At 38.1% G+C, this 16,409-nt stretch overlaps 1 protein-coding gene across 12 annotated transcripts in view; it reads left to right on the top strand.

The window, feature by feature from the left end:
• rims1a (regulating synaptic membrane exocytosis 1a) overlaps positions 1 to 16,409 on the top strand; it is a 74,946-nt gene that overhangs the window by 1,137 nt on the left and 57,400 nt on the right. For all 12 annotated transcript variants that reach the window (XM_084092563.1, XM_084092565.1, XM_084092564.1 and 9 more), the window contains exon 2: positions 1,416 to 1,490. In XM_084092563.1, coding sequence (XP_083948689.1) covers positions 1,416 to 1,490 — 75 coding nt within the window. The remainder of the gene's footprint in view (positions 1 to 1,415; positions 1,491 to 16,409) is intronic.

Below are 16,409 nucleotides of genomic sequence, written 5' to 3'. Positions count from 1 at the left end.
ATCACTATGAAACAAGCTTGTTAGATGTCTGATGAATTGCAATGAACAGCCAGGTGAATGGTCGCAGGTGTAGCTGTTAAAGAGAGAGAGGGGTGTGTCGACATGCAAGAACTAAATATCTACAAATCGATACACCCTGTTGTTTTACACCTCACTGTGTGATGGATTAATTTCAGGCAGCACACATGTCATGCCACATTATTAGTATTTGACTCATACATTTTTAATAATATTTTAGTGAACGTTTTTTCTGCACTATTCACCAGTGTCAGGATTCCTGCCTGGTCACGACAATATTTCCGTGCCTCGTCATCATGACTGTCAGGATCCTTAACCCATTCATTGAAATCTTCACTGATTGTAGTGTGAGCACCACTTACAGCTTGGGTAAGGGCAGTAGTCATAGCTTTGTGTTTTATTAGATCCTCTTAATAATAATATCCTCTTAATAACTATTGTATAGCATCTTTCATACAAAGAATTCAGCTCAAAGTGTGTTAAAATAAAAATAACTTAGTACAATAGGGACCATATACTTCATGTGAAAACTAGAAAAATACCATCTGAAGAGATCTGATTTATGACAGGCACTTGTCAGGAATTTACATGTAGGATGGATTATAAAGATTTATTCTGAATTGTGGTTGACCAGTGTTGTTATAATGAGTGTAAAGATGTTTCTTGGCTTCCTGTCCACCTGCCATTTAAAGGCCATCATTGCTCATATTACATTAGTTGTTGGCCACCTTGAGATTTGAGATCAGATTTATGCATCTTAAATTGGTTTACTGAGCAGCTACGATCAATAACTGAACTCCTATATTTCTCATAGGAAATTATTATGCAATTATTTAATTTCTCAGCCCTTGTGTATCTTTGTCACTAAATCGTCAAGATAAATGCATTGTTTTCAAATGGTTAGTACAGGTCAAATGATATACAGTTTCAGTCACACAATATTTCTTATAGAGATGAGAAAAAGACCAACATAATAAACATAATATGATAAACAACCTCTCATTTTCATTTGCTGTGTGTGTTATGAGACAGTATGAATGGTGAACAGTTCCTCAATCTCAAAGAAACTTCTGTCCTGAAGCAGAAGCTAGAGGTCGACCTCACAACGCTTTTGAGGCATTCAGTGGTACAACAATACTTTGTGTGCTAGCTTAAAGGGACAGTTCACCCAAAAATGTCATCATTTACTCATGGCATTACAAACCTGAATTACAAAACTTTCTTCTGTGGAATATAAAAGAAGACAGTTTTTTTTATTCCTCTTTTGTGTTCCGCTGACAGAATGTTCATTTTTGGGTGTTCATGTGTTTTGATGATGTATGTTTAGAGAGGATACTAGAAAAAAAACTAAGATTTCTGAGAGATTTACTGTCACTGTTTAAAATGTGTTTGTACAGAGAGGAGAAGCCCATACAAGCAAAAACAGTGAACCTGGTCGGGAACAAGAAACCACCTCAGCAGAACGACATCAGGTAAACATCTCAACAAAGTTTACCTTCAGTGAGTTAAACAGTCAAATGTTAGTGAGTGATAAACATCGTAGTGGCCATTTCCATGTTATGTAAGTCATTTTATGTTCTGACTGATAGTGTATGACTGCGGTTTCTCTAAATGTCAGACAATGAGGCCTTGACAACTCTGCCACAAAATGTAGGACTTATACATGATAGTGAATGAAAGGTCAAGCTTTACCTCAAGGAGGTGTTCGATGCTGGTATACTTTCTTGCAGCTGTAGTGTTTGTAAAGAATGAAGTTGGAGAGCATTGTCTAAAAATGAGACTACAGTATTGTGCATGCTGTTGTGACATTGTTTAATACTTTAAATGACTGCTTTATATGTTTTCAATCTTTTCTTTTAACTTGCTCGTTGGGGTCACGCTGAAGTTTGCGAGAGTGGCACTGTGTTGTAAATCAAAGCCTTTCTCACAGTCGTATTATTTTTCCCTGTAAAAACAAGAAAACAAATCCTGGCACCTGTGGTGGTGCTTTAGAGTGCTGACAGAGTAATATTTATGCTATGTTAAATTATTTATGCACACCAGTATTGCCCTGGTTCTCTCAGCCGAAGAATAAGAGAACTGCGGTGTGGTTCATATAAACAGAAAGAGTATTTCTCTCACAATCACTCTCTGTGGTCTCTGGAGGGGTCAGAGGATCATAAAAGGGGCAAGTTGGCCAAAGCACATCTGTTTCTGTGTGGACTTCCTGGATGTGGTCACTTGTGGTGTCATCAGCCTGACCAATAACTTGCTTCAATAGAGCTCTGCAGTGCTTATGTATTTTTGTAGGCCGACCTGGAAGTTAGCATCACCCTACTTCCCTTGACAAAAAACCCAACAGTGTTTTTAATTGACTTTTGGATTATTATAGAAAATAAGCTGCGACCAAAAAAAGTTTATGATTCTTATGTGATAATCTTCACAAATGAACACAGCTTTTATGAATTTGGAAGCCTAAATACAGTGATCAGAAGTCGACATCTGAACGTAGGCTATAAACGAACTACACCATTGGCCACATGACTTCATCGTCACCACCATTAAGCACAGATCTTATTTTTAGGCATTTAATAATAATAATAATAATAACAAAACATTGACTTCAAGACAATAGAACTGGTAAAATGCAAAATAGTTCGTCCCACGTTTTAACATACAAAAATAATCCCTGCAGCATTCTATTGAAATGCAGTTGTGCTGTTTATCATTATCATTGCACCCTACCAATAGGCAGAATGTATTCGATCAGTTATACCTACCAGAGACCTCTGGCCTAGAAATGTTGTAGTTGAGCAAGGGATTTAGAAGATGGGGTGTATTTGAGTCAGGTCTATTCTACTAAAGATCAAACAGAGAGTTGCTCTTATTGTAATCTTATTCTCTTGAGCCCCACTCCTCCTCTAGCCTTTGCTTCTGGCTTAGACACAAGAACTGACAAAAAGACTTTAAAAAGAGGAGGAATACATGAATAGATAAATAATTAAATGCACAGGCATATCACACAGTAGTGGCTTTTAATAGCGCCCTAGTCCATACATTAGCACCCACTGGAGAACAAGCCTTCCGAATCCATTTGCTCTCACCCACCAGCAGACCTCAGAAGGATGAGCTTGAGCTCACGGGTTGGCATGTGCTAAAGTCATGCTCCTAATTCTCCCGCTCCCACTCAATTACTCTCTCACTTGTTTAGTCAGTGGCCTGACTGCATTACACAGCGTGTCTTTCGCAGACCTCTGCATACAGATGCTGGAGTGGTCGTGGGTTTGATTGCTGTGCGTTTTATGTGACCTATACTCAAACTGAGCTGCTTAAACTGAGTGATGCAGCTTAACTCTGAACTGCATTGGCATAATGTTATAGCTGGGTTAGCAAGTAAGCTAACTTTCAATATTGTAATAAAAACTTAGCCTAGTTAATTTTCTGTGATGTTGCAATTTCTGCTGATTTAAATATACCACCAAGGTAACGTTATCTACAGCTTACTAACATTGATGAGGTTTTATTGAAGAATATGTTTTTTTCTCTGATATTTAATGGTGTCATATATTTATATTTAGATAGAAAGATTGATACTGTAGATAGAAAGATTACAGTGCATCAGATAATGAGCGCTCTGAAACAAATGTTGTTTGAGTATTCTAATTAAATGTATGAATAGGCCCACATAAACATGTCAGCATATCCTGTTTAGAGTTGAATGCTGCTCTGAGAGGTGTGTGTGTGTTTGTGTGTGTGTAAATGCTGTGTGTCTTCACAACAAGGAGAGTGGGGAGTCCATCTGTTCCTCCAGTTGGTTAACTGTGCTAGGACACACACACGCACACAAACACACACACGCACACGCACACACACACTCACGCTCATTTCCTCACCAACTCACAGAAATATGCAGTCAAGTTGACAGGGACCCTTCAACATGCACTGCGATATTACACCCATCCTTGCATCCTTGTGTCAGCGACTCAGGCTGTTTAGAGCACAAATGTTTTGGTGGATAATCAGTCAGCGAGGGAAGTTAGACCTTTTAACATATAGAAACACAGGAAAGTAAGGGAAATTACAGCTGGCATCTGTCTCCATTTGTTAGGGAGTATGTTGCGAGCCAATTACATACACACATCGGGTATAGAACTTTCCCATAGCAGGGTCAGAGGGCACTTTTCTGCGGTTTAGGTTATGTTACACCAACAAATACTCTCTTGCCATAATGGATCTGCTCCTGGCATTGGGTGGGACGAACTGGAACTACTGGAACTGTTATATTGTTTCTGAACTCCATCACTGGCAGTTGCGCCACTGCACACTCCAACGATGCAGATGAGGCGTCACCAAAATTACTGTTGTTCACCACAATAGGTCTGGGGAAAACCTGGTCACCTGCTAGATCATTCCCCAGTATGAGACCTGCTCCTTTAAATGGTAATTGGGAACACACCGCAAGGTTGACTTTCCCAGTCACAAGGTCTGACTTCAAGTGTACCTGATGGAGAGGAACACAATCACACCCCATCTCAATACCACGTATTAGTACGTCAGAACCGTTGTAGGAATTCTGCGAGAAGGGAAGTAACTCTTTCAGAATTAAGGACTGTTCTGAACCAGTATCTCGCAAGATCACAACAGGTTGATGCTCAGTGTCAGACAAGGAAACCGTACCACTGCCAGCACGAATGAAAGGTTGCATGGACTTATTCTTAGTTGCAGGCATCGTTTGTACAAGAGCATTCTGTACAAGAGCTACCATCTACATTCTTCTTTTTCCAAGCCTGGCACTCTGCAATTAGGTGATCTGGATCTAGGCAATAAAAACAGACGCGTCGGCCTCTTCCACCAGGGGCAGACCTGTTGTCTGAATAAGCAGGGTCTCCTGATGCACCTGAGAATACACGTGTCACAGTGTTTGAATGGGAAAATTGAGTGTTCGACGGCCGAAGAGATGGAAAGACCTTTCGGTGTGTCAGGATAAATTCATCTGCTAACACAGCAGCATCCAATAGCGAAGTTACTTTTTGTTCATTTAGGTGAACAACGACACTTTCAGGAAGACAACCTTTAAAATCCTCCAGCAAGAGCAACTCCTGCAACTGGTCTAAGGTAGTGGTCTTGCTGGAGAAACACCACTTTTCAATGCTCTTTTCTCTCTTGCAAATTCTACATGAGTCTGTTTCGCTCATAAACGTAATGTATGTATTCTGGAAATTATTTAATATGTCAGTAAGCAATAATTCGATTTTAAGGATGATGATTATTTGATCCTAAAATGACTGGAGAGATGCAGGCAGCGGTGAAGAGTGAAGCATCATTTGCTGTCTGGACGATATTTCCAGATCAGCAATGTGTCATGATCATTACTGCCAACCCTCCTGTGAGAACTTGTCCCATGGAGATGCCAACATGTAGCATGTGTAGGCATGCTGGGACACTTTCTTTGCCCAACACCTCCACTCATCTCAATTTCATTTCATCTCATTTTTTTTTTTTTTTTGCTAAAATTATCTATCCTCTACCCAATGTCTGTCCTCTAAATGAGTGCTTTTGAAATTGAGAATTGATGGCAATGTCTCTAGATAGCATTCCGTAATTGTTGGATCCAAAACCAAGTACCTATTTAGACCACAATAATTGTATAATTATATATTTATATATATATATATATTAGGGCTGTGAAACGATTAATCGTGATTAATCGCATCCAAAATAAAAGTTTGTGTTCACATAATATATGTGTGTGTACTGTGCATAATTATTTTGTATATATAAATACACACACATGCATGTATATATTTAAGAAATATTTGCTTAAATATACTGTATATATATTATATATAATTTGTTTTATAAATAAATATAAATATTTTATATATAAATAACAAATTTTTATTAAATATTTACATGCATGTGTGTGTATTTATATATACAAAATAATTATGCACAGTACACACACATATATTATGTGAACACAGACTTTTATTTTGGATGCGATTAATCGCGATTAATCGTTTCACAGCCCTAATATATATATATATATATATATATATATATATATATATATATATATATATATATATATATATACACACACACACACTGTGGATACAATACACAATGGATACATTTTTTGAACGAATAGTTTGAGTGGATGATTCATTGACTCACTCATAAAGATAAGTCACTTATTTCATTTCTGAATGATTCAGTATTTTAAACAAATCAGTTGAATTAAACGTCTCATTCTTAAAGGTAGTCACTTGTAGCCTAACAATGTAACCTACAGAAAGATTTCCCAAAAAATCCTTACCACAGATTATCTGGAAGCAGTGAAACATCCTTGTGCTGTTGAACTGTATATCATCACTCTTGAAATGCCACTTAGCCAATTAAATCTAAGTACTGTAATTAACCTGTCTATAAATATATTTAATTCAGTACAAAGTATATTTGTGTGTGCTTTGTATTTATTTACAACTTTGTGGTTGCCTAGTTTTAGCATGTTGATGGTTGCTAGGTGGTCGACAGATTGTTCTGGTTGGTTTCTAGGTTGGTTCTTTCTTTACTGGGCCAATTTAAAAGAAACCACACCCAAGTATCTGTGATATTCTGACCTATAAATATTTTTGGATTTCCATCTTATTTGGAAGTCCTTGAGAGTTTTCAACCATTTTATCTGCCACAAGATGTACATGCTATTGCTTAATATGATGCAACATCACATGTTTGATTGTTATGATATTGGCAGAGAGCTAACATCTCCATTACCTCAGAAGTTTCTAAAGAATAAGTCATGTATAAAGTGTAGATTTAATTTGCAAATAAAAACAGACACTAAGCTCCACAACTGTTGTGAACTGTCAGCTTCAAGTCGTCTTTTTACTGCGTCTGCTTCTTCTGTCAGTCGTATGTTTTTTTTAATTAGTCTTCAGTTAGTCAGTCAGTCAGACAGTCAGTCAGTGAAGTGTGGCACCAACACCTGGAGCTTCAGTTACACAGCACTCCCGTGGAGGAATGTGCATTCCGGGCTGTTCTGTAGGCACTGTTCTCTCTGTTTTCCTCGGTAGAGTGTCACTTTCCTCAAGCATCATCAGTTTTACTCCTGAGCTGGCCAAAAAGCTGTGGCTCTGTGTTCCTTTTGCATCAATGATTTTTGTAATCGCCCAGAGAGTTTATGCATCCATGCATTTGTGTAAAAAAAGCAGTTAATGCATGGCCTGATTAGAAAGTAACGTCATTGACGTGTTTAGCCGACTGTGTCCACAGCCATTTTTTTTTTGTTGCAGAGGGTTGTGTATTTAAGAGGGTTTTAGAAGGACCATGATGTCTTGGATGAAGAGAGTGGGTTGTCTATTTATGGATGTGTTTTGTTTTAAATGACATGGCTGCCGCGCGTGCGGATAGGCATATGGACGTTTTTCCTTCTTTTCTCTCTATTTGCTTGTTTTCACCAACCCACATGGGACTGCTCCATCTGAGAGTGGATTCTGTCAGAGATTTACAGTCGGCCTAAACTGCTTTGCTATTGAAGAGTGTCCATTCTACCTTTAACACATCAATTCTGATATTTAGACAGTAGTGAGATGTTTCACTGCATCACTCTACATGTTTCAGAAAGCAGAATTGCTCTTTAGTTTACACTGATGCATACCCTTATATCCAGACTCAAATTGATTATTTTGTCATTTGTCTATCCTCTAAATGTATTGAACAGAAAGTTGGTGAACAGAAAGCTGTTGGACATCAGCACTCAAATAGGTGACTCATGTTCGAAACTGGGTCATGACATCCTGATCAACAAATAGTGATAAGAAGGCAAAAATGTATTAATAAAAATGTATTAAATGTATTTTAAGTTGCTTTGTATAGAAATGTATAACAAATATGTAAATAAATGTAAATGTACAGTACATTAACATGCAAACATTTGGGGTTTGTGATTTTTTTTTTTTAAGAAATAATTTTACTCAGCTAATACTTTTTATTCAGCAATTATGCATTAGATAATAATAAGAAATGTTTCTTGAGCACCAAATCAGCATATTATAATTATTTCTAAAGGATCATGTGACACATGGAGTAATGATGCTGAAATCTAAGCTTTGCGATCACAGAAATAAATTACATTTTAAAATATTAAAAGACAAAACAGTTATTTTAAAATGTAATATTTCACAATATGACTGTTTTTACTGTATTTTTGATCAAATAAATCACATTTTGATCACATGATCCTTCAGAAATCATTCTAATATGCTGCTTTGGTGCTCAATAAGCATTTATTATTATTATCATCAATGTTGAAAACAGTCAGCATGACTGGCTTATTTGATGAATAGAAAGTTCAACATAATTTATTAGAAATAGAAATCTTCTGTAACATAAAAATGTCTTTACTTCTTCCAAAAATATTTATAAACTTTTGAATGATATGGCTTGTGTTACAACCAGTTGCAGAGATGGGGGAAGCAGGATCTATGTGCAGCAGCTTTATTAAACAAAAAACAAACTCAAACTTTAACAAACGGATACTCAGGGACAACATCGGGAACAGAACAACCAAAACAAGTAGCGTTAATAACTGACAAAGAACCGGACAGAACACAAGGTTTACATAGACAGAACCGAAGAGCAAATTAACAAGACACCTCTGAACTGAACTAACAATCAATCAAACACCATAGAAACAAACAGGCAGGGGGCAGAGAAAGACAGAACTGAACTAATTGACAGAACACAGACAAAGACAGAAATCAATGACAATGTGAAAGAATGCCCCCCTCCTGGAAGGAGTGTCCTCACGCCGCAATGAATTCACAGGGGTGGGAGGGTGATCATCCTGGAGGCTGATGAGGGCGAGGCCTAGCGGCACAGGAGGCCTCCAGGGAGGTGCCGACAGTTCAGGGGGCCATGGCATCCGACCGTTCAGGGGTGCCGGGGGAATCGGCCTTCGTGGCCTTGCCATCATGACCAGGCTTGGCCACTACGGCCAGGGACCCATAGCTGCACTATGGGTTTAAGGGCAGGAGAAGACTCAGGAACAGGTTTAGGAACAGGCTCAGGTTCAAACTCAGGAACAGGCTCAACCTCAGGAACAGGCTCAGACTCAGGAACAGGCTCAGACTAAGGAACAGGCTCAGGCGGAGTGGCGGCGGCCATCTTGTCCGAGGGCTCAGGCGGCGTGGCGGCGGCCATCTTGTCCAGGAGTTCAGGCGGTGTGGTGGCGGCCATCTTGTCCGAGTGCTCAGGCGATGTGGCAGCGACCATCTTGTCTGGAGACACAGGCGTAGCGGCGGCCATCTTGTCTGGAGACACAGGCGTAGCGGCGGCCATCTTGTCCGAGGGCTCTGGAAAGGCAGCCATGATGGGACGAGGCTCTGGAAGGGCGGCTATGACGTGACGAGGCTCTGGAAGGGCAGCCATATTGGGACGAAACTCAGGTACGGCAGGCATGACGTGAGGAAGCTCAGGCTCAGCAGGTATGACTTGAAGAAGCTCAGGCTCGTGGTGAACTTGGTGGGCCAAGCTCCATGGCCACCAGAGCTTGGTGCATACTCCCCCCTCCCAAAAATTGTCTAAGGGAAACGTCCTCCTCAAACTCCCCGACAGTGAAGGAGGAACCAGTCAAATGAAGGGCGTAATCTAGGAAGTCACTGAACGACCCTCGAGGAGCATTGTGTATTAGTTTGTCCTTGAGCGGACGGTTAAGCCTGTAACAGAAAAAGTTGATGAGAGCACAATCTAGCGGTTCAGAAACATTTGCAATGTCCAAGAAAATATGAATGTGCTCTTCGAGGGTGCGGTTACCTTGGCACATGCGGATCAACTCAACTGCTGGATCCATATTTGCGAAGTCTTCTGTCAGCTTGGTTCTTTTCAAAAGTTGCACAATTTTTGAGAAGTTTCTTTCAATTTGATGTGTCATTCAAGTCTGTAGCATATAAGATATGCATGAAAATGTAAGGTTTATTCAAATCTCTAATGCTAAGATTAGTAATAGTGATGCTTGCCTTAGCACCCTAAAAAAAATAAAGCATTACATATACAAATGCATTGGCAATGCCTAAAATCGTATAAATGTAATGCTTAGGTATCAAGCAAAGGACATAGAAAGGACATTGAGAACTCATAGACATACAAGGCTGATCTGTACTTACTAAAAGGGCCCAAATATTGCTCCACTTGAACTTTAGATGCTTACTAGTGTGTTTTGAGGCATATTTGAGTGTCAGACTGGAGCAGCGGTGACGTCCCTCCCGTCTCTTCCTTCATGTGTCTCTCAGCAGAAAGGAGAAAATGTCATTAGCGAGGCCTGGAGGCTCCTCTTGTCTGCTCACAGACTCGCTCTTTCCGTAATGTTCTCTTCCTGCTCCACAGGGTTAGGGCTCAGACTCATGGGATGGCTTGGGTGACAACCAGACTCAGGGTGGAGACATTAGGAAGCGGGCTGGGGCTGTAACCATGGTGTCTGTCAAGTACCCAGGGAGCGCTGACAAGCTCTAAAGACTTTATATACTGTAGATGTACCCTAGTGTTTCTTCTGTCATTCTCAAACACTCTTATGTTTTTTGAGTCTGCATAATGGAAATTGTAGCCTCAGGTCAATGTTACTGTGTTAAAATATAATTTGATATCATCGCCAAGCTTATTAACAAAGCTTGCATGGCCAGGTATGAAGTCAGCAAAGCAATTGCAATACCTGACAGAACAGGAAAATGCAAATGACACAATGAGTGATGCGATAGTGCAAAATAACCACTAAATAATAAAGAACAACAAAGATAAAGTGAGATTATAAATGAATACTTGCAAAGTATGAGGCAGAATGGAGTTTAAAGCCTATAACTAACTTATGGAACTAAAAAACACCAGTGATGCTAATACATTATATGGGCTTAGCAATTAGGATTTCAAATGTACTGTATAAAAATATATTGCTAAAAATGACTATTTATCATATTTGTGGAAAGGCAAATAAAAATCTGAACTATGGTCTGGTATTTCTATGGTTTATGTAAAGTTAAATCATTATTAAAAATATATTCTTGAGTATTTGCTTCTATAATTAGTTCCTATACTCATATTTGATTGCCTGAGAGACATTCCACATCGAGGTCCATCTCATGATTTTGGAAGGATTTAGAAACTTATGTTAACAGAAAACTGGGGTGTATGATAGAAATGTGTGTATTCACCATGACATTTTTGAATGTAAAAAACAATACATGATGCAATTATTTATTTTAGTAGGAAAATACCATATACAGTCTAAGAAGTGTGCTCTTCGCAAACCATATTACTTACATTTAGTAAATTACTTTAAATTATACATAAACCTATTGAGCCCTGCAAAAATATTGTGGCCTCGAATTAAGAATTAGTTCTCTCGGTTTAGTAAATAGTGGCCACGATTTACTCATTCGTTCACTCGTTTTAGTCATTCGTGGTCGAATTAGTAAAATGTGCTGATGTATTAGTAAGTTGTGGGAACTAATTGTTAATATGTGGCCACGATATACCATATAAACCTTTTGGAACAAACTAAAAACAATAACATGCACTATGCTGAAAACGTAATATTTTAAAAGCACTCAAATCTATGTAGGCCTATATGCTATCTTTTTTGTCTGGCAGTTAATGATGTGATTAATGTAATACCTCTTGCTCTTGTGGCACTGAATATAAATTCTTATATACAGTCTGTGCATCAGTGGTGGTGAATTTTAAGTGACTCTTTATGCAGGTTACATCGTTACGCCATTAGATGGTGACATGTGACAGTCATTTGAATCATTCAGTCAAACGATTCGTTAACAGAACTAATTCAGTCAGTAACGAATCAAGTGTCTTTTTTATGAGCGAGTCATTGAATCATTCACTCAACCAATTTGTTCAAAAACATTGAGCAATGCCTCTGCTGTGTGTTGCTCAGAGACACGGCGCAAACATTAGTTTGAATCTGACTTATTTGGAACTATTTTCGAGCAACATATAAGTAGTAACTGGCATTATTGTTTGTGTTGAAATGTAAGTAACTCTATTTCAAGTTTTTGTTTATTGAACTGTTGTATTGCGCTCTTGCGCATGTGAAATTGTTAAAATTTGATCCAGTGTTTATGCCGTTGCTGGTTTTGTATAAGTGTGTGTGTGTGTGTGTGTATGCTGGCATGGGTTCTGCTCAAACTGGCTGCTGCCTGATATTACTATAATGCCAACTGGTGCTGCATGTGCATTTGTGAGTATTTGCACAGCTTGTGTTTACATGTATATGTGTTTAGCTTTATCATGCTATAGCCTGGTGTGTGTTTAATGCTGAGCCTCCGCTGGGCTGATCCTGTAGATGCACAGCTAGGCCATATGGATACCTTTGTCAGGAGATCCCAGCATCCACCACTCCATTGCTACAGCTACTGCACATATTCTCCATCTGTTTCTTTCTTCCCACTTCTCTCCCCGCATCCCTCCATCTCACACCTCCCTTTTTCCACCCACTCTAATCTGTTTGTAAATGGGTAATTCACAGCAGGGTAAAAATAGACATCATCATCATATCATGTACCACCCTAATTAACGATGGGTCTCTATTTTGCCAGGGGGCTTTAAAAGCCAACAGGTTTATTAAGTGTTTTCATGAGGTTAGTTAACTGAAACACTAGCCGGTCAAAGCTAATGCGAGTGTCACAGACGCTGTTTAAGGGGAAAAAGTAATGAGTTGGATTATTGATAGAAGAGAGTGGACACTTGAGTTGATGCCTCAGTAAACCCTACTAAGCTCACACATTTGTTTCTATATCCCATTCCCACTTATTATTTTCTGTCTTTGTTGAGTACAAGCTCTCAAGTTCGCGTTCATAATTGCATTACTGTAACCCTTGGAAAAATATGATCATATCTTTATTCCTTTCAGTTCACTTTCTCGTGTAATGTCTCTTGCTTGTGAATTTGAAGCTCGGCTCCATTCATTATTAAAAGGATGCTGTCTAATTGGCACAGAGTTGCTGCCGTCACCAGGGGGTTCTGGGAAATGCTATTGTCCTGGTGGCACTGTACAACTCCTCCACTTGGCGCGACCGTGGATGAAAGGCCTGCTGCTGATCAGGCCAGTTACGCTGTTCTTTTTGGAAACGAAGCTTTCTGAAAAAGAACAAGTTATTTAGCAAAAATTCTATAAAGAAAAATTATAAATTTGAACTGTGAGCTTTTTGGAAAGTCCATACAAAAATGTTCTGTTGTCATTTATCTGCCCTCATGTCATTCCAAACCTGTGTCTCTTTCTTTATTCTGTTAAAACTAAAAGGAGACATTCTGAGTTGAGCAAAAACTGAAACAATTGTTCTTGTTGAATGTGAATATGCATAAAATTAAAATAAATAGGCTAGGTCTGGAGCTTTTAAAGCTTAAAATTATGCAAAGGCATAAAAAAAATCACAAAAGTGGTCCATATGACTTTCAGGTTTTCTGAAGCCATATTTTAGCTTTGTATGTATCTTTATTTATTGATTATCTTAAAATTCGTCCTTGCTCTCCTTGGTGTATTAATTAGAGAGGTATGTGTGGTTTGCAACTGAATTGTTCTTTTGAGTCAGATCTTTTCAATGAATCATTTACACAAACCAACATTTGGTTAAAAAAGATCCGAATGATTGATTTGTTCATGAATCAGACTTATTCGGTTATTGAGTTAACTCACTGATGATCTGGTTACAGCAGTTCTGTAGGATTATCAATGAATAGCCATTTTTATTATAAGGACAATTAAAGAACCTTTTATAGAGTTATGTATACAAAATGTAATTGTATTTTATTAAATTATTGTATTTAATGAATGTAAAATCTGTATTTGCCTTGAGCTTATGAAGCTGATATGGCAATACAACAACAAAAACAACAACATGAGCGAATAACTGTATGACTTTAAAATTATGTAACACAGAGTGCATGGACCATGGTGCTTTTGTTTCTTTCTTCTTTTTTTTTGTTAGATTGAAAGCTCTTGCCGCCTTTATTCATTGTAATTGCATGGAAAAAGAGTGGCCTTCAAAATTTCTCTTTTTTTGTGCAAGAAAAGAATTCTTATGAGTGTGGAATGACATGAGGATGAGTAAACAATGACAGAATTTTCATTGTGAACGTATCCCTTTAAATATGTAAATCACAGTGATGGATTCATGTAACAGCTGCAGATTTCCACTCACTCGCTCACAGTAAAGGCTCTTGACAGCAAAAAGCTTTTAGTTACAAAGGGCTAGAATGAAACCCCAATAGGGAATCTGTGAAGGGGATTGGAAACTTCCTTTGGAAACAAAAAAAGGAAGTGAAATAATAAACGGGCAAAAGACAAGAGTGTGAAGGAAAGAAATATTGAAGTTGTCTGGGACTGGCTTACTGGACTTTAGTGTTACTGTAGCCTTAAGAGCGCAGAGAGGACATAACATCTATCCCCTGACTCTCTGCTGCATCTCCAGTTTGGCATAATGAGGACACCGCTGTACACTCGCTTCTCTCTACCTGTCCTATGGGAGGCAGCGGCTGGTCATGTGACGTGCACAACACTCTTCTATGTGCTCATCATTTTTGTCATGTGACCTTCTCTGTGTTCTGTAACATCTAGTATCTCCACTGGGCATGTGATTGAGAGCACTGATATTTCATAATGCTCTAGAGCTGGTGATTTGGCTTTCATATCAATGAGGTGTCTGTGGTGCGTATCTTGGCTTTAGCGGATTTGCAGTCTTTGATTAAAAATGTAAACTCTTGTATTTAATTTAATTTGCAAGTCTTGTCATATAATGTATTGAAATGTATTTTTCCTGCAGTATGTATATTTGTCTGTCTCTTTATAAATGGGTGGACTGAACTATTTATTTTCATAAACCCGTAGACAAAACTATTTTTCCATTGTTTAAATAGTGCTTAAATTTAATTTGTACACTATTAATGTCCAACAGTATATATATGTATATGACAGGAGAATTTTTGACATTTTTTCTTAACATAGGCCTAATGAACATTTCAACCACAGTGTCTTATAATAATTTCTTATATAATCTCTAATTATTTATTGTATTTAATATTGTTCCGTGGTGGAAATTACATTTAAAACACCCTTTTAATAAAGTGGTAGAATCTTTTGTATTTATAAGGTTAATAGTTATTATTATTTTTCAATATATTTTCTCACCTTTTGCATATTTTATCTAAATAACAGCTTGCTTGGAAATTGCGTATTTCATGTCTCATATTTTTGCTCCCTATAGGTAACCAAGTAAACTAACTTTTGATATAAATTTTTGATTGAGGCAATTAGTGTGAAGAACAGTTATAATTTGTGTAAAAAAAAAGAAGAAAAAAAGAAGCTTTTTAAGCTTAAAATTATGCAAAAGCATCAAAAAAGTCACACAAGTGGTCCTTATGACTTTCAGGTTTTCACTTTATGTGCACAATAATAGATATTGATCATAGTTCATAAATGTAATAATTCATTAATTTGTGATAGATTTTCAGATTGTAAGTAGAAAGCTGGGTCTAGGACAAAGGTAACACAATAAAATCTTTAGATAAAAGACATTTGAAGAGTAGCAAAAACATTTAAAGTAGGTTCCAGAACAGCTGTAATTGTGACCAACACAAAGAAAAAAATAAATCTGTTAGTTTTACTAAAAATCAACCCATGGTTCATAAGTCACCATAGTTGAATGGACTAGATAATTTTATATTTAAGAGGAAACACATGCTATATTGATCTAAATCTAAACATGAAAGAGTGAGATATGAAAGATCTCAAGAACAGCACAGCCAAATACTCAAAGCCTTGTGTGAGCAAGAACAGGAGAGCTCTTACTCGTGGATGCTTGTGTGTGTTTTAGCTGGAGACAAAAGCTAGTTAAAATCAGGTCATTTTCACCATTACAAGCATATGAAATGAAAAAAGAACAAGACACAATGCTGTAGAAAGTGCTGAAAGGGGGGGGATATGGGAGGGAAACAGTACCGTAGCCTTGCCACATGGCTGGTCTGTGAGGTGAGCAGGGGGCAGCGCTGTCAACACTCTCCACAGTGGGGAAGTTCCGGTGGAGGCAGGACTTGGCCATGGCACTGCTCATGGTACCATATGGTGCCACTCAGAGGATGGCAACCCCCATCCTCAGTCTCAGTGCCTGACTGTGTAGAAATAATGGCAAACTGTACTGCAGCCAGTTCTGGAGAGCCAGACCTTGAGCATCCATGGCATTATCTGGAAAACTGTCAGAACCGGATATTTAAGCATCAGACAGAGAGGTAGGAAACTGTGAAGAGGAAGTCAGTGCTATATAATCTCAAAATGAATATCCATTTTTCATTCTGTACTTTATAACGTTGTGATACATACTTCACTTGTAGCTTTTGAAATGTTTGATTTTAGT

This window comes from Abramis brama (assembly GCF_963993115.1).
Source record: "Abramis brama genome assembly, chromosome: 19".
NCBI lineage: Eukaryota > Metazoa > Chordata > Actinopteri > Cypriniformes > Leuciscidae > Abramis > Abramis brama.
This window is presented reverse-complemented; position numbering and strand designations above follow the sequence as displayed.